Genomic DNA, 19,568 nt, shown 5'->3' with positions numbered 1-19,568 from the left:
GGTGGTGGTCATTATGTAGTTTAATAATAGTTTTATTTAAACGTAGGTTTATTTAAACATATTTGTGGCTTACACCCAGTAAATAAGATCGATTGATTGATCTGTTTTGAAAAATAAGTCAGACAAAATGTTGGAACCAGCGGGACTTGAACCTGCATCTGCTTGCCGGGCAGCGACTCTACCACTAGGCCATCACTGGTCCATGGCACAGTTACGATGAACTAGAAACAAGTACCCAAGCTCTCCTGATTCATTCTGACTTATTAATATTAATAAATCCGCCATAGGACAATAACTTTCATAAATATTAGTTTGTTTTAAAACATCAAAATATAATGTCTTACTCTTGATGCCGGTAGGCCTACCGTCAGCCGACACGTGCAAATATTGATTGTACGATTTGGAGACACCATGAACCCAATTATTGGTGAGTAGCTTCATCCATATTGGTCTCGTGCTTTGAACCAGCGCTAGCTAGCGCATTGCACTATTGGACTATGAATAGCGTATAGAGCTCGGCATGTAGGCGCCTGACTAATTGAGCTCCGATATCGACATTAGATTACTACAAGTAGACTAGAACATGGCGGGTTGCCGAAGGGGAGATCTTACATGGGTAAGTTTCATGTTCTCTTTAAATCGTAAACTGCTATTCTTTTCCATACGTCACCGACCACCTGACCATAGATTGACCCCTGATGTTATTTGATTATTTAACATGTTTAAAAAGGAGTGAACTGCAGATTATCTTCAAAGGTTAACGACATAGATCTAGACCTAGTATAAAGGCTATAGGTTCTTCTTCGAAAGTCTAGTGCCCTAGTGCAGTAGTGGCCTATGGGGGGTCTAGACCCTATTCGCTATTCATAAGGACCGCTATTCATAAGGTCCGCTATTCATAAGGACCGTTATTCATAACGTGTAAATTCCCGTACTTCCTGGTCCGCTATATTCATAATGGCAAAAGAGGGTCGCTATTCATAAAGAAATAAGGTTCGTTAATCATAAGGACCGCTATTCATAACGTGAGATGAAGGTCGCTATTCATAATTCATATTAAGGGTCATTAATCATAAGGACCGCTATTCATAATACGAAATGAGGGTCGCTATTCATAATAGGAGAAGAGGGTCGCTATTCATAATACGAAATAAGGTTCATTACTTATAAGGGTCGCCATTCAAAACACGGGAAGAGGGTCGCTATTCATAATACGAAATGAGGGTCGCTATTCATAATAGGAGAAGAGGGTCGCTATTCATAATAGGAGAAGAGGGTCGCTATTCATAATAGGAGAAGAGGGTCGCTATTCATAATAGGAGAAGAGGGTCGCTATTCATAATACGAAATGAGGGTCGCTATTCATAATAGGAGAAGAGGGTCGCTATTCATAATAGGAGAAGAGGGTCGATCGCTACTATTCATAATAGGAGAAGAGGGTCGCTATTCATAATAGGAGAAGAGGGTCGCTATTCATAATACGAAATGAGGGTTGCTATTCATAATAGGAGAAGAGGGTCGCTATTCATAATAGGAGAAGAGGGTCGCTATTCATAATAGGAGAAGAGGGTCGCTATTCATAATACGAAATGAGGGTCGCTATTCATAATAGGAGAAGAGGGTCGCTATTCATAATAGGAGAAGAGGGTCGCTATTCATAATAGGAGAAGAGGGTCGCTATTCATAATAGGAGAAGAGGGTCGCTATTCATAATAGGAGAAGAGGGTCGCTATTCATAATACGAAATGAGGGTCGCTATTCATAATAGGAGAAGAGGGTCGCTATTCATAATAGGAGAAGAGGGTCGCTATTCATAATAGGAGAAGAGGGTCGCTATTCATAATAGGAGAAGAGGGTCGCTATTCATAATACGAAATGAGGGTCGCTATTCATAATAGGAGAAGAGGGTCGCTATTCATAATAGGAGAAGAGGTTCGCTATTCATAATAGGAGAAGAGGGTCGATCTTCATAATAGGAGAAGAGGGTCGCTATTCATAATAGGAGAAGAGGGTCGCTATTCATAATAGGAGTAGGGGTCGCTATTTATAATAGGAGAAGAGGGTCGCTATTCATAATAGGAGAAGAGGGTCGCTATTCATAAAACTTCATTTACACGAGTCGAGAACGATACAACGAATTGTCTTCTTTCTCTAATAATTTAATGAAACGTCAAAATTTTCGCGTTTCGCGCGGAGGGGAAAGTTCATTCAGACAAGCATTAAGAGTCGAGCAATTCAACGAATCGTCGACTTTCGCTAATAATTTAATGAAACGCCAAAACTTACGCGGGAGGGGGAGAAACTGAATTCAGACAAAGATTAACAGTAGAGAACGGTTCAGCAAATCGTCTTCTTTTCATAATAATTTAATGAAACGTCAAAGCTTTCACGCTTCGCGCGGGAGGGGGGGGGGGGAACTTCATTCAGACAAGGACTAACAGTCGAGAAAGGTACAATAAATCGTCTTCTTTTCCTAATAATTTAGAGGCCTATCACCCACACCCCCTAATGAGCGCTCTTTAAGTGATTCGCTTGCTCACTACCGCCCTCCCTAAAATAAGATCCTAGCTCCGCGCCTGCATTAAAATATATCAGCTATCATGCTGACTAAGTTGACGAAATAATTCGTATATTTATGTCGTCGAGGAAAATGACCATTTGCGCATATGCTAGTACTATAGATAGTCCATAGGAAAAACAATTTAGCCTTCGGCCCCGGGTTTATAGGGTTAAATTTGTAGATATTGGACATGTAATTTTGTCGGTAATTGGTCGCTAGTTTTGTCGGTAATCGTTGGCCTCTACACCCCCCCCCCCCCCCACTGAAAAAGGTCTAGCGACGCCCCTGGGGGCAGGGTGGTGGGGCAAGATTTCCCACGAGCGGGACAAATGACGATAGGATTATGTGTGTTTTCCTTCTTGTTTTCACCGCTGTAGCGGGGGAAATATATTTTAGCTAGATTATGGGGATGTCTATAATTATCAAAGCTAAAAAGTAAAATATTTTTAAAAATACACAATACAGGGGATGCAACCGTTCGCATAATGTCTTACGGTAAAACAAAATCGTATCTGATTCTGAATATCCAACTTCCTTACTTATATGGAAAATATGTCGTGCGACATTGTATATTTACGAAAAGCTTAAATATGGTATATAACTTTAGTCCCTACAACTCCCTCTCTGTCGCTTTTTTTCTTTGCTGAGGATAAGATACATGATAGATCAACCCCTTGAAGGCAACACTGATACAACCCCACCGCCCCCCACCCTTAAACACACACAGGCCAAGCCATCTATGAACAACTTGGACGAGAATTGTCGCTAATATGTACATGTACCAAGGGAATACTGCCGGGAGGGTGGGCCGAATGGCGCAGCGTGGTCGGGCTGAATTGGATGGGGGGGGGGGGGGCTGTTGACCAGAATGATGGGACAAGTTCATTATTTAGGCACACCTTTCTTTCTTCAGAAATGTGAGTTTTCAATAAATATTTTCTTCAAATGTTTGGGACCATGTGGCCTACCCCCCCCCCCCCCCGGCCTACGCTGTAGCCATGGGGTGTCCTCTATCCAGTATGTCGCTTTCTTATTAACATTTAGTTTATTGCTTATGTCATTTTGACTTTTTCGGTATTATGGATAGCGACCCTCTCGTCAACATTATAAATAGCGACCCTGTTCTCCTATTATGAATAGCGACCCTGATTTCCTATTATGTATAGCGACCCTCTTTCTCCTATTATGAATAGCGACCTCCACTCCTATTATGAATAGCAACCCTCTTCTCCTATTATGAATAGCGACCCCCACTCCTATTATGAATAGCAACCCTCGTCTCCTATTATGAATAGCGACCCTCATGTCGTATTATGAATAGCGACCCTCTTCTTATATTATGAATAGCGACCCCTACTCCTATTATGAATAGCGACCCTCTTCTCATATTATGAATAGCGACCCTCATTTCCTATTATGAATAGCGACCCTCTTCTCCTATTATGAATAGCGACCCCTACTCCTATTATGAATAGCGACCCTCTTCTCCTATTATGAATAGCGACCCTCATTTCGTATTATGAATAGCGACCCCCTACTCCTATTATGAATAGCGAACCTCATTTCGTATTATGAATAGCGACCCTCTTCTCCTATTATGAATAGCGACCCTCATGTCGTATTATGAATAGCGACCCTCATTTCCTATTATGAATAGCGACCCTCTTCTCCTATTATGAATAGCGACCCTCTTCTATTATGAATAGCGACCCTCATGTCCTATTATGAATAGCAACCCTCTTCTCTTATTATGAATAGCGACCCTCATGTCGTATTATGAATAGCGACCCCCTTCTCCTTTTATGAATAGCGACCCCCTACTCCTATTGAATAGCGACCCTCTTCTCCTATTATGAATAGCGACCCTCTTCTCCTATTATAAACAGCGACCCTCTTCTCCTATTATGAATAGCGACCCTCATGTCGTATTATGAATAGCGACCCTCTTCTCCTATTATGAATAGCGACCCTCTTCTCCTATTATGAATAGCGACCCTTTTCGTTGATTATGAATAATGACCCTTATGAATAATGACCCTTATGAATAGCGACCCTCATTTTCCATTATGAATAGCGACCCTCATTTCGTATTATGAATAGCGACCCTCATTTCGTATTATGAATAGCGACCCTCTTTCTGTGTTATGAATACCGACCCTTTTGTAATATTATGAATAGGGACCCTTATGAATAGCGACCCTCATGTCGTATTATGAATAGCGACCCTCTTCTCCTATTATGAATACCGACCCTCTTCTTTGATTATGAATAGCGGTCCTTCTGAATAATGACCCTTATGAATAATGACCCTTTTCTCCAATTATGAAAAGCGGACCTTATGAATAGCGGTCCTTATGAATAGTGGACCTTATGAATAGCGGACCTTATGAATAGCGGTCCTTATGAATAGCGAAATTGACCCGCCTATGGTGCCCCTCCACATTTTTATTTAATGTTATCCCTTGTTTTCGAGTATGATGTAATGATATATAGACAATGTTAGTATTATTAAATGTTCTTAGTTGCATTTTTTATGCCACTTTTTATAATGGTAGGTTCCCACTGCCGATCAAACCAACCCGACCAAGCCCGATCAAGCTATTTTGGCCTGGTCGGGCTCGGTCGGCAAGGGCGATCGGGGTCGGTCTACCTTGATCGGGGTCGGTCTACCTTGATCGGTATCAAATCTGGCTTCCTACACGATAATCTTTGGCATGTCAAAAAATATCGTGTAGGGGTCGAGAAGGCAAGCGATCGTACAGCGATCGTGTATTGGTCGAGTAGAGGTCGAGCTAATCGGGAATCGATCGTATAGAGGTCTAGTTTGGTCGGGTTGGATTTTTTCCGCCGATCACTACCCGATCATCTCGATTTATACACAACTTCTACACGATTGGTTCCCGATCAACTCGATCAACAACTCAACCGCTTCACAATCGGAAGATGTCTGCCCTAATCAGTTACTCGACCGAACTCGCTCACTTCTCGACTGCTTCTCGATCACTTCTCGACCGCACTCGATCTTTCCGATCGCAACTCAACCAAGGACACTTTTACGTGCTGATCTAATCACATTTTCTTCGTACCGGCAGAGGCGGCCCTCCCAGGGGGGGGGGGGGAGGGGGGCACAGTGCCCCCCTCCACTTTTTCAATCACCCGAAAAGTGCCCCTTTACATTTTTAAGAAGTGCCCCTTTTTACATAGGACTAGTGCCCCTTTTACTTCAACAAGCCCCCCTTCCCCTTTTCAACTCTGCTAAGTGCCCTTTTTATTTGGACACGTGCCCCTTTTCCTTCGACAAGTTCCCATTTTCCTTTGAAATAAGTGTCCATTTTCCATTCTCATAAGTGCCCTTTTTAATCTCTAGTAAGTGCCCTAGTAAGGTACGAGAAGTGCCTCGTTTCGCTTTTGTTAAGTGCCCCCTTCACCTCTGGTAATTGTCATATTTAAATCTGAGAGATACGTGCCTCTTTTACTTTGACAAGTGCCCCTTTTCCTTGGTAAGAAATGCCCCTTCCCCTTTTAATAACTCATCCCATTTTAACTCGGATAAGCGCACCTTATATTTTCACATGTGCCCTTTTCCCCTTCTAATAAGTGCCCCTTTTCCTAATAATAAGTGCCCCATTAAAAATAGCCCCTTCCCTTCTCATAAGTGCCCCTTCTCTGGCAAATGACCCTTTTCAGGTACGAGAAGTTACTCCTTTTCACTTCAGATAAGTGCCCCCTTCGCCTCCGATAAATGCCCCTTTAAAATCTAATTGGTGCTCATTTTCTTTTAACTAATGCTCATTTTCCTTTATTACAAGTGCCCCTTTTTCATTCACATAAGTGCCCATTTTAATATCTGGTCATTGCCCCTTTTCCGGTGCGATAAGTGCCTCTCTTCACCTGTGATAGTTTCCCTTTAAACAATATATAATAATATCTTATAAATGCCCCTATCAAAATCTGATGAGGTCCCCTTTTCTGTCGACAAATGCCCATTTCCTATTCTCATGACTGACTTTTTTCATCCCTGGCGAGTGCCTCTTTTTGAAGGTGTAAGAAGTGCCCCATTTTCACCTCTGATAATTACTCTTTGTACTTTTGCACATGCTCCTTTTCTTTCCTAAAAGTGTCCCCTTTTCCTCTCATCATTAAACGCGCCCTAGCCAATTCAAGCGACTAAGAGCTATTTTCCACAAAGCTCGCTCGCTACGCTCGCACTCATCTATGGATGATATACTTATGTTACTTATCAGAGATGTTTTTAGTCTTCCGTTATGAGAATTTGCTTATAACCCCATTAGGATCCGGTTTTTCCTCTTTATAAGATGTAATTTTTCGCACTGCGACCTCACACATCTTAAAAATGTTTATCGCTCGCTTCGCTCGCTCGCAAACATTTTTTTTGACAATCAAACCCAACTGCAAAGCATGATGCTTAAACAATATCTTTCATGGTGTATAAAGTGAAACATATATTGAAATCTTCCCTGATAATTGTAATCACAATGTAGGTGTAGACCCTATATATCAATGTCTAAAAAATTGTATATTTTTGCTTTGAGATTTCCCTTTGTAGGTGCCCCTTTTTCTTGGTGCCCCCCCCCCCCCACTTTGGAAGTCGCTCGGCCGCCCCTGCGTATGCGAGCCAAATATTGGTACGTAATTGTGACACCGGCAGTGGCAAAAACGTTTGGGGGAGGGGTAGACAAAAAATCCCCATCACCCCACTCTTACATGCAGGCCCCGCTGAACGTTTTTTTGCGGGGGTCAAGGAATGGAGCCCCCAGAAGCTCGGGGGAACTAGGCATTTAATTACTGTCAGATGAGCATATTTTAATACCTTATTTGTGACACTGGCAGGTCACGAATTGGCGTGGGTTCCATGGGGCGGAGCCCCCAGAAGCTCAGGGATTTTAGGCATTTAATTAAGGTCAGATGAACATATTTTAATACCTTATATGTGACACTGGCAGGACACAAATTGGTGTGGGGTCCAAGGGGCGGAGCCCCCATAAGCTCAGGGGTTTTATACACTAAGCTATCGTCAGATGAGCATATTTTTATACCTTATTTGTGAAACTGGCAGGTCACGAATTGGCGTGGGTTCCAGGGAGCGGAGCCCCCAGAAGCTCAGGGATTTTAGGCATTTAATTACGGTCAGATGAACATATTTTGATACCTTATTTGTGACACTGGCAGGCCATTAATTGGCGTCAGGAGTTTTAAGCATGAAATTACTGTCAGATGAGCCAATTTTTTTGAGGGGGAAGGGGCCGGAAATTGGAAACTTACGTCGTCAGATATTTCGTTCAGTGGCTTGGGGGGGGGGGGGGGGGGGGGGAAGGAAGACTTTTTGTCTTGCTTTCTTTAGCACATATTCTTTGTTTTTGTTGCCAGGGGGCCGGGCCCCCGGGCCAACCCCCCCCCCCCCCCCCTTGTTCCGCCACGGCCCACAACTGTAACTGTTTGATTTACATCTCTTGAGTGTCTGAGATGAACTGAACGCTGATCAAAAATGAGTACTGTACCATCAGCTGACGATAAAATTTTGTGCAACCACTCATTTCACGAGTCATCTTGGATTCGGCCTGTTCGAACAGGTCGAACTGATCGCGTCGAGATTGTGTAGAGATCGTGTGTACGTCTAGTTGGTCTAGTAGGGATCGCGTTGGGATTGTATGTAGATCGGAATGATCGAGAAGAGATCAAAGTGGTGGTCGACTATACGTCGTGCAAGAGTCGTGAATGGTCGAATGTGGGTCGTCAACGGTCGAATAGCAGTCGGGAAGAGCTTGTGTTTAGGCATGGGGTCGGGATTGGTCGGGGGAAAATGGGTGATCGGGCTTGATTGGGCTTGGTCGGGTTGGTTTGATCGGCAGTGGGAACCTACCATAATGATTGCTGCTTTTTGTGATACATTTTTTGTTATTGTAATGAGGATTGAGGAAGATAAACTTTAACTTGAAGATACGTTTTCACAGGATCAACGCGATTTTTACCGGGGCATTTCGCTGATCCTCAATATACTTTCGACTAGATCTAGACGTGATTTCGTACGTGTGCATCAACTATTTTTCAGCATCAGCAAACGGAGATTTCCATTTACTACCGGCGCGTGACCCTCTTTAAATGGGGAATCCCCGAATGTACATGTCATGCGGACGCGAGATGGCGCAAGACCATGTGAATGAATTTATTGCACATAATGGAATCGGGACTTCATGGGTTGAATAAGGTCATTTAAATTTGATCCTTGCATTATGATGTTTTCGCTGTTTTCTTTCATTGAACTAACCAGTAAAATGAGGATATAGGCCTACCTTGTATTTATTTTCATTATGGTTCTTAGGAAAGTTGTTTCGGTTGTCGCACGTGTTCTTATTATTTTGTCAAATACAAAATCACAATAAAGATCATAAAAGGCATCAATCTAGTTGACTATTTAGAGACCCAAAGGCGAAGAGACATAGGAAAAAGAATGTTATACATATTTAAACGTACTATATTAGAGAGAGTGAGAGAGGAAGAGTGGGAGAGAGAGAGAGAGATAGCTGGGAGGGGAGGGATATGCATACACCAAATATTTTAGAAATATCAAGCAATAATACATGTAGGCTTTAAAGCATGCATTCATAAGATTTGTTTTACAATATCATCCCAAAGATTTTTTTTCAGCAGACTTTTCTCTCTAAGACATATTCTGAAATATTCATAAACGTGTTTGGAAGCATTATGTTTTCGGGTTGTTCGTCAGTACTTCTGTACGCCCCGTTTTCGTGATCGCGTTATCTCAAGAACCGATTGATCGATTCCCACCAAACTTGAGCCATTTTGTAGAGCAATTGAACTGATTAGATTTTTTTATTAATTGGTACTATTATTTTTTTTAATTTCATTATTTAGTGTTATTGCTTGATATTCTGTACAATTCATTTAACATGAATAGTAGCGGGGTATTATATTTAGTTATATGTTTTGTTCCCGGCGTCTATATTATTTTGTTTTTCTTCACCGTTTTCTTGATTTTGTCTCTGCCTAATGAAATTAAAGTGCTACTACTACTGAAGTTCTTTTTTCAATTAAACACTTATCTCTCTTAATAGGGATCCCAAGACACACACAACAATAGTGATAAATTAAATAACTATGTATGTCATTTTGCATTTTCAAAGTGACAATGATGACAATTATAATAGATTAATAAAAGTAGTAATAATAATACAAATATTGATAATAATAATGATTATAATAACAGTAATAGTAATGATAATAATAATGATTATAATAACAGTAATAGTAATGATAATAATAATGATTATAATAACAGTAATAGTAATGATAATAACAATAGTAATAATAATATTAAACAATACTAATGTTATCTTCTTGCAGGCGGCCACCACAGTGGAAATTTCATCTACCACTCAGCCCTCGCGATCCCTAGACGTTAAAGAAGCCGATAAACCTCATATCACACAAACTCTGCTCATGAGGGCTGGAGATGTGGAGTCCAACCCCGGACCGAAGCGCAAACGTAAGTAAGTAATACTGATTATGTTTTCCATATCTTTGAAACATTATGGCCCGAATTCACATAGGAGGCTTGTCGACAAATTCGAGCCACTGAGCTTACTGACATTCTAATTTGTATTCTTCTTGTTCTTGTTCTCTTGATCTTGTTTTCGCTGTTATTCTTTATTATAAGATGATGAAGCGGATCCTAATTAAATGATTGGTTGAGAGTGTACACGTGACCAGGCATTTATTTTGCCTAACAAGTAATTTTACTAATGACCAGTCATTTATTTAGCAAATACTAATGACCGGTCATTAGTAAAATCATATTAGGAAACATCTTTTTAATAAAAAAACAAATAAAACATCATCTTTATATTAAAAACAAATAATACACATCATTTTGTTCGGGCATTTGTAAAATAACCCACACTCGGTACCTTCGAAACAGTCCGAACACGCTCGGCTATCGCCTCGGACGTGTTAGACTTTTCCCAATGGTAACTTGTGTGGGTAATTCTTACTAATGCCCTCACTGCTGTGTATTATTTGTATAATATTGTAGTATTTATTCGTGTTCTTATATATATATATATATATACTACTTCTTTTTTCTTCTTCTTCTTCCTCCTCTTCCTACTCCTCCTCTACTTTCTGAAATCTAAAAAGGCTTTTAAGACAACCTAAAGATTGACTAATTGAATTAAGTTAGTGTCGATATCTTAAGAGTAGCTCCGAGATAGGAGTGTCAGCATTAACTACAACAGCAGCTGTATAGGGCCTTTGAGGGAGTTTTTAATCCGGGGGGTATTAATCCCTTTTAATTACTTAATCCTTTTTAATGACTTCCATAAAACAATAGGGAAGAGGAAATGAAATTTAACGAGCTATTTCCGGTCAGGATGTGTGTTAATTAATGCAGGTATTTCCTGTCAGGATGTGTGTGAATTAATGCAGGTAGTTTTTTCATGGAAAGGGTGGCATCTGGGTCATAAAACTTGAATTATGAGGGTCTTTCCTCTGGAGGAAGTGTTTACATCATGAGTCATCATCATCATGGGAGAGGTCTGGGGATGGACGTGTTACTGGTAGGACGGGCAATGACCAAATGACCAAAACAATGGGCCTGTGCCAGGTATGTTGTTTGTACGCAGGTACGTATCCGAGCAATGAGAATGCGAGGATCTTTCTTGTTGGAGTGACGTCACCATTGTGCGTGCTTGTGATTGGATGAGGGAAAAGGAAGGGGTGACTGAGAGGGCGTAACCTAAGGGGTGAGGTAAGGTATAAACGTCGGAGGATTCGCACCATTTTATATCATAGACATCAGCGCTAAATTAGTGAATCATGCATGAGCCATTCATAGCTAATTAGCATTAATTAAAAGAACAATAGACTAATTAAGAGCTCCTTCCCGCATTTCCATCTTGAATTAGCAATTTTTCCTCTTTGATTGTCAGAAGAGCGGAAGTTTTCAGACGCTGCGAATGGATGATTTCAATTAATCGTCTTGCTTTTGATTGGTGAAAGAAGACCCATGCTTGGTGGTGATTGGGCAACTAATTAAAAGAGTGCGTTGTGATTAGTCGTGGGGTGTGGTGCATTGAGACGTGTAGTGAAGAGACTAAATATACACCAGGGTGGTGTTGAGATAAGGTATCACATTCAGCACTGAGCTATACAATTCGTACTTTGAAAGCATCTCTATAGCATATACCACACATAGGTCTAACTCTTCATATATAACCATGATGGCCACTCGCTCACCGAAAAAGTCTACCACTACAACAGCCACCATCCACAACACTGTGTTAAACACGCCAAAGGTCAGGATGATACCAGAGAACAATGCCACCAATGTCTTACATCGGGCCAGTTTTTCAATGTCTCCGGTGGAGCAGAAGAAGCTCAAACCAGCAACCCCTCCTGCAATCTTGGCAATGAGGGTAAGTGTCCATAGTCAAGTAATATACTGATTTGTTTTACAAATTCAATATATCATGTTATGCTATGTGTTATTAATTTTGTTTGTAAACTTTTGTAATTCGGCTTAACGCCGCGATGAAAGTTTTCTTTGAAATAAACCATTTTGAATTGATTTGATTGAATTATATTATATGTATACTCTTTAATTTAAATGTTAATACTATACCTTACTGTCTTTGAAAATAAGAGTATCTTTGCATTAATAGAAGCATTGCAAGTGAACTGCGTGAGAGAAGTGAAGCATGCGTATGCATTCCAACAAACTCGATTTAAAACAATTATATTTATGGTGTTGTCTTCTTTTCTTCTTTTTTTGTTGTTGTATCATAGGCACAAGGTGACAGAAAATGTGAAAGTTGGATTACGGGTAAGGAAGAGGCGGGGTGTCATTTTAGTCAGGAGATAATTAATGTGGAAAAATGTAAATTTGAAGCAGGTTCGAAACCATTTCATTTGGGTGGGAAGCGTTTTGCTGTAGTCAAGAAATTCAGGGGAGTCCCATACGTGAACATTCGAGAATACTACAACACGAAAGGTACTAACAGGATGCTCCCGGGGCAGAAGGGTATCAATTTAACGGGAGAAAATTGGTGGAAATTGGTCAAGGCCAAATTTGAAATCAGCGATGCTGTCAGAGATTTGAGTAACGTGAAGAAATAGTTTTACAACTTGATGTTTTTGTTTGGGGTTTTGGTTTTTTGATAATACAACATAATAAACAAAAAGGAAGAATAAAAAAGAAATTAAAAAAAGTAGATAGTTCAAAAAATACCTGATTGACGCTCCTCCCTTTTTTCCGCGACCAGGATACAATCGCCGAAAATGAATCAAAAACTTTCAAGATCCTTGCTCACTGCAGATGGACAGCTATCTCCTTCACCACCACTCACACCAGAAGTCGCGATTATCGGATATTCTCCATCGAGACCCCCAGTTGTCCGCCAACTGCGGAGGCAGAATGCAGTCATAGAAGGAGTGACTACCCCAAGGGGAACAAGCAGACCTCCATCTCCATCATCCTCCTCGGGTCAGATGGAAGTAGACGTACCTGAAAAGGTCCTTAGAAGTCTCCAGAAACTTAGCAGAAAGCGAGGAGATGGAGGTGGCTGCGGAGGAGGAGGAGGAAGAGAAGGACGACAGACTAGACACAGATGTCAGATTGCAGGAGACGGTGACGATGGAGGCGAAAGACGACATACATTTTCCTGTAGCACCTGTCCTACACTGTAATAGCCGTCAAGGCACTTTCGGGTCTTATAAACGAGGCGGTGCATCAGTCGTGCACAGGATGCAGACTCAACTATCCTAGCCAGAAAGACCATGAGGACTGTATGTGGTTAGAGTGGTCAGACACGACAGACAAGTATTTCGATGAGGCCATCACCAAGCTCACCAAGGAACGATACTTTTGCATCGTTAAATTGGTTTACATCGTAATCGTGAATAAAATGTTTGAGGAGGAGTTGGACGCTTGCGTGCATGGAAGGAGCCACACATTTGTTCACAACGAACTGAAAAAGAAGGACGTTTTGTCAATCATCATGAGCAAACTAAAGGAGCTTTAACCGGAAATTTTAAAAAGTGGATTTCGTTTACCCTTTTGAAGTAATGTATCCACGTTGTTTGTTTTTTAAACAAAAATTCTTTATAATGTATAGGTTAAATAAAAGTAGCAATGACGTTTGCGAATGAAAAAAAATAGAACATTACTTTTGTTGCATTCTCATATTTTCGTGCAAATAGTTTTCCCGCTTGCAACCAGATTGAAGTGTATGCTGAATGTCATTAGTGATGTGCACGTGGACGTGACGATTGGGTATTGGAAGAATACGTGGGAAAGATATACTCATACGAAGCATGAAACTGGTTTTAGTGGTGGTGAGAAACTATTTCGATTTGTCAAGAAAGAAGGTGCGATTGAGTTGTCGAGAAAACAAATAAAGCAATGACTGGAAAGTGATGTTACCTCGGTGTTACCTATACTATTCATCGTCCGTTGTGAGACGGAAATTTACGAGAAGTAGAGTCATAGCGTATGGGATAGTTGATGTATAGCAGATGGACTTGGCGGATTTGCCACTTGAAATGACATATGTAAAGGTAGCAATAGGAAAATGATTAGACGTTATAATTTTGACAAGACACTGTAATTCGTGTCTTCGCGTAACGTCTCTTTCAATTATGCGATTAATTTACCTACTTGAGACAATGATCAGCAGTCTGATTTTTTTTTTATAAGCAGTTGACACGAATTAGTTCTCTCTTTTATTACAAATGTAAACAAATAATGATCAACCTTTTTGCACTTTTATTTATGCTATGGCGTCATTGGTTTTCTTGAGACAAGTACATGTATTTGTCTCTTGTAATGTCTATTCAGTGTAGACACAAAGCGCGTATTGATACCAAAAAGAAGAAAAAAAAAAGCGATAACAAATACCAATTGAGAACAAATACAGGTTATAACAGGTTATGGAATCGCTAACTGCAAATGATTTTTTTTTTAACAGAAACATAAATAATGTGTACGACAAAACGGCAGAGTAATTTTAAGTCTATAGACGTTATGATATTCGTATGACATACTTATATTTAATTACGTCTTGCTTTACGTTCTGCCTTATAAAGAACTTTCAAACTATGGAAACTTGTGAACCCACAGTTGATTGATTTATTATTAAATTGTTGACCACTATCTTTTGGACAAAACAAAATCAATTTCACAAACCAATAAGTTTTTGTTTTCACTTTGAAAAATTGATGCAAAAAAAAGTGTTTACGCCTGTTCGCTTTTTTTAAAAATTTGTTTTAAAAATTTTGTTTTAACTTTTTTTTTCAAGACGTTATTTATTTTTCTTTAAAAAAGTGTTATGACTTTTTCTTTATAAGATTGTTTTGCACGAGTCGATCATTCTCCCCCTCCCCCTTTGAAGTCTTGATGTAGAACCAAAAAATCTTATAAAGAAAAAGTCATAACACTTTTTTAAAGAAAAATAAATAACGTCTTGAAAAAAAAGTTAAAACAAAATTTTTAAAACAAATTTTTAAAAAAAGCGAACAGGCGTAAACACTTTTTTTTTGCATCAATTTTTCAAAGTGAAAACAAAAACTTATTGGTTTGTGAAATTGATTTTGTTTTGTCCAAAAGATAGTGGTCAACAATTTAATAATAAATCAATCAACTGTGGGTTCACAAGTTTCCATAGTTTGAAAGTTCTTTATAAGGCAGAACGTAAAGCAAGACGTAATTAAATATAAGTATGTCATACGAATATCATAACGTCTATAGACTTAAAATTACTCTGCCGTTTTGTCGTACACATTATTTATGTTTCTGTTAAAAAAAAAATCATTTGCAGTTAGCGATTCCATAACCTGTTATAACCTGTATTTGTTCTCAATTGGTATTTGTTATCGCTTTTTTTTTCTTCTTTTTGGTATCAATACGCGCTTTGTGTCTACACTGAATAGACATTACAAGAGACAAATACATGTACTTGTCTCAAGAAAACCAATGACGCCATAGCATAAATAAAAGTGCAAAAAGGTTGATCATTATTTGTTTACATTTGTAATAAAAGAGAGAACTAATTCGTGTCAACTGCTTATAAAAAAAAATCAGACTGCTGATCATTGTCTCAAGTAGGTAAATTAATCGCATAATTGAAAGAGACGTTACGCGAAGACACGAATTACAGTGTCTTGTCAAAATTATAACGTCTAATCATTTTCCTATTGCTACCTTTACATATGTCATTTCAAGTGGCAAATCCGCCAAGTCCATCTGCTATACATCAACTATCCCATACGCTATGACTCTACTTCTCGTAAATTTCCGTCTCACAACGGACGATGAATAGTATAGGTAACACCGAGGTAACATCACTTTCCAGTCATTGCTTTATTTGTTTTCTCGACAACTCAATCGCACCTTCTTTCTTGACAAATCGAAATAGTTTCTCACCACCACTAAAACCAGTTTCATGCTTCGTATGAGTATATCTTTCCCACGTATTCTTCCAATACCCAATCGTCACGTCCACGTGCACATCACTAATGACATTCAGCATACACTTCAATCTGGTTGCAAGCGGGAAAACTATTTGCACGAAAATATGAGAATGCAACAAAAGTAATGTTCTATTTTTTTTCATTCGCAAACGTCATTGCTACTTTTATTTAACCTATACATTATAAAGAATTTTTGTTTAAAAACAAACAACGTGGATACATTACTTTAAAAGGGTAAACGAAATCCACTTTTTAAAATTTCCAGTTAAAGCTCCTTTAGTTTGCTCATGATGATTGACAAAACGTCCTTCTTTTTCAGTTCGTTGTGAACAAATGTGTGGCTCCTTCCATGCACGCAAGCGTCCAACTCCTCCTCAAACATTTTATTCACGATTACGATGTAAACCAATTTAACGATGCAAAAGTATCGTTCCTTGGTGAGCTTGGTGATGGCCTCATCGAAATACTTGTCTGTCGTGTCTGACCACTCTAACCACATACAGTCCTCATGGTCTTTCTGGCTAGGATAGTTGAGTCTGCATCCTGTGCACGACTGATGCACCGCCTCGTTTATAAGACCCGAAAGTGCCTTGACGGCTATTACAGTGTAGGACAGGTGCTACAGGAAAATGTATGTCGTCTTTCGCCTCCATCGTCACCGTCTCCTGCAATCTGACATCTGTGTCTAGTCTGTCGTCCTTCTCTTCCTCCTCCTCCTCCGCAGCCACCTCCATCTCCTCGCTTTCTGCTAAGTTTCTGGAGACTTCTAAGGACCTTTTCAGGTACGTCTACTTCCATCTGACCCGAGGAGGATGATGGAGATGGAGGTCTGCTTGTTCCCCTTGGGGTAGTCACTCCTTCTATGACTGCATTCTGCCTCCGCAGTTGGCGGACAACTGGGGGTCTCGATGGAGAATATCCGATAATCGCGACTTCTGGTGTGAGTGGTGGTGAAGGAGATAGCTGTCCATCTGCAGTGAGCAAGGATCTTGAAAGTTTTTGATTCATTTTCGGCGATTGTATCCTGGTCGCGGAAAAAAGGGAGGAGCGTCAATCAGGTATTTTTTGAACTATCTACTTTTTTTAATTTCTTTTTTATTCTTCCTTTTTGTTTATTATGTTGTATTATCAAAAAACCAAAACCCCAAACAAAAACATCAAGTTGTAAAACTATTTCTTCACGTTACTCAAATCTCTGACAGCATCGCTGATTTCAAATTTGGCCTTGACCAATTTCCACCAATTTTCTCCCGTTAAATTGATACCCTTCTGCCCCGGGAGCATCCTGTTAGTACCTTTCGTGTTGTAGTATTCTCGAATGTTCACGTATGGGACTCCCCTGAATTTCTTGACTACAGCAAAACGCTTCCCACCCAAATGAAATGGTTTCGAACCTGCTTCAAATTTACATTTTTCCACATTAATTATCTCCTGACTAAAATGACACCCCGCCTCTTCCTTACCCGTAATCCAACTTTCACATTTTCTGTCACCTTGTGCCTATGATACAACAACAAAAAAAGAAGAAAAGAAGACAACACCATAAATATAATTGTTTTAAATCGAGTTTGTTGGAATGCATACGCATGCTTCACTTCTCTCACGCAGTTCACTTGCAATGCTTCTATTAATGCAAAGATACTCTTATTTTCAAAGACAGTAAGGTATAGTATTAACATTTAAATTAAAGAGTATACATATAATATAATTCAATCAAATCAATTCAAAATGGTTTATTTCAAAGAAAACTTTCATCGCGGCGTTAAGCCGAATTACAAAAGTTTACAAACAAAATTAATAACACATAGCATAACATGATATATTGAATTTGTAAAACAAATCAGTATATTACTTGACTATGGACACTTACCCTCATTGCCAAGATTTCAGGAGGGGTTGCTGGTTTGAGCTTCTTCTGCTCCACCGGAGACATTGAAAAACTGGCCCGATGTAAGACATTGGTGGCGTTGTTCTCTGGTATCATCCTGACCTTTGGCGTGTTTAACACAGTGTTGTGGATGGTGGCTTTTGTAGTGGTAGACTTTTTCGGTGAGCGAGTGGCCATCATGGTTATATATGAAGAGTTAGACCTATGTGTGGTATATGCTATAGAGATGCTTTCAAAGTACGAATTGTATAGCTCAGTGCTGAATGTGATACCTTATCTCAACACCACCCTGGTGTATATTTAGTCTCTTCACTACACGTCTCAATGCACCACACCCCACGACTAATCACAACGCACTCTTTTAATTAGTTGCCCAATCACCACCAAGCATGGGTCTTCTTTCACCAATCAAAAGCAAGACGATTAATTGAAATCATCCATTCGCAGCGTCTGAAAACTTCCGCTCTTCTGACAATCAAAGAGGAAAAATTGCTAATTCAAGATGGAAATGCGGGAAGGAGCTCTTAATTAGTCTATTGTTCTTTTAATTAATGCTAATTAGCTATGAATGGCTCATGCATGATTCACTAATTTAGCGCTGATGTCTATGATATAAAATGGTGCGAATCCTCCGACGTTTATACCTTACCTCACCCCTTAGGTTACGCCCTCTCAGTCACCCCTTCCTTTTCCCTCATCCAATCACAAGCACGCACAATGGTGACGTCACTCCAACAAGAAAGATCCTCGCATTCTCATTGCTCGGATACGTACCTGCGTACAAACAACATACCTGGCACAGGCCCATTGTTTTGGTCATTTGGTCATTGCCCGTCCTACCAGTAACACGTCCATCCCCAGACCTCTCCCATGATGATGATGACTCATGATGTAAACACTTCCTCCAGAGGAAAGACCCTCATAATTCAAGTTTTATGACCCAGATGCCACCCTTTCCATGAAAAAACTACCTGCATTAATTCACACACATCCTGACAGGAAATACCTGCATTAATTAACACACATCCTGACCGGAAATAGCTCGTTAAATTTCATTTCCTCTTCCCTATTGTTTTATGGAAGTCATTAAAAAGGATTAAGTAATTAAAAGGGATTAATACCCCCCGGATTAAAAACTCCCTCAAAGGCCCTATACAGCTGCTTACAACTATAAATGCCAAATTTGTTGACCTGATTTGTTTCCTCATGTCTGTCTAGTTCAAAATTCGTATATCTATGTTTAGAGCTTTTCACTGTTTGTGATTTTCGGCTAATTTCTCAAAACTCTTACCAAGTCCTCTTCAGTAAACAGAATCAACTATAAAATGTACATGTAGGCTTAGCCGAGTTTCACGATAGTTTCAATACTGAATTGCATGAAAATCAATACTGAATTGCATGAAAATGAATCGACATACAGGATAATCATTATCATTGTATGTATATGTCTTTGAAGGAGTCATTCCGAAAAGAAAGAAGATTTCGATGACATCTTGAAAAAAGTGGCGCATCTTACTGGAGGCAACATGGATATAGATACTCTTGGCAAGGCTCTTGGTTTTGATCCGGCCGTTATTGAGATGTACATAGCAACGAACATCCGTGGTCAGCATGTGA

General features: G+C 39.8%; 2 protein-coding genes across 4 annotated transcripts; one reads left to right on the top strand and one right to left on the bottom strand.

Annotated features, from left to right (window-relative positions):
• The first annotated feature begins 10,842 nt into the window (after window positions 1–10,842).
• On the top strand, window positions 10,843–13,752 carry LOC115924972. Its single transcript, XM_030988029.1, has 2 exons — window positions 10,843–12,012; window positions 12,383–13,752. Exons 1-2 carry the CDS (start codon window positions 11,815–11,817, stop codon window positions 12,710–12,712), a joined length of 528 nt encoding a protein of 175 aa, XP_030843889.1. The 5' UTR covers window positions 10,843–11,814; the 3' UTR covers window positions 12,713–13,752.
• Window positions 13,753–16,197: 2,445 nt separating this feature from the next.
• LOC115924971 (putative RNA polymerase II transcriptional coactivator) lies at window positions 16,198–19,535 on the bottom strand. Of its 3 annotated transcripts, XR_004064516.1 has the most exons (3): window positions 17,934–19,535; window positions 17,527–17,563; window positions 16,198–17,087 (listed from the first exon to the last, which is right to left on the bottom strand). XR_004064516.1 is itself a non-coding variant. In XM_030988028.1 (2 exons), the coding sequence occupies exons 1-2, from the start codon at window positions 18,129–18,131 to the stop codon at window positions 16,842–16,844; spliced, it is 444 nt and encodes a 147-aa protein (XP_030843888.1). In that variant the 5' UTR covers window positions 18,132–19,522; the 3' UTR covers window positions 16,198–16,841. The 3 variants fall into 3 exon arrangements, 2 of the variants coding, with proteins under 2 accessions (XP_030843888.1, XP_030843887.1); XM_030988028.1 differs by lacking the exon at window positions 17,527–17,563 and having other exon boundaries at window positions 17,934–19,522; XM_030988027.1 differs by having other exon boundaries at window positions 16,198–17,563; window positions 17,934–19,123.
• Window positions 19,536–19,568: the final 33 nt, after the last annotated feature.

Source organism: Strongylocentrotus purpuratus, unplaced genomic scaffold (assembly GCF_000002235.5).
Source record: "Strongylocentrotus purpuratus isolate Spur 01 unplaced genomic scaffold, Spur_5.0 spur5_scaffold_17, whole genome shotgun sequence".
NCBI lineage: Eukaryota > Metazoa > Echinodermata > Echinoidea > Camarodonta > Strongylocentrotidae > Strongylocentrotus > Strongylocentrotus purpuratus.
The sequence above is the reverse complement of the archived record's forward strand: the minus strand, read 5'-3'. Positions and strand labels throughout refer to the sequence as shown.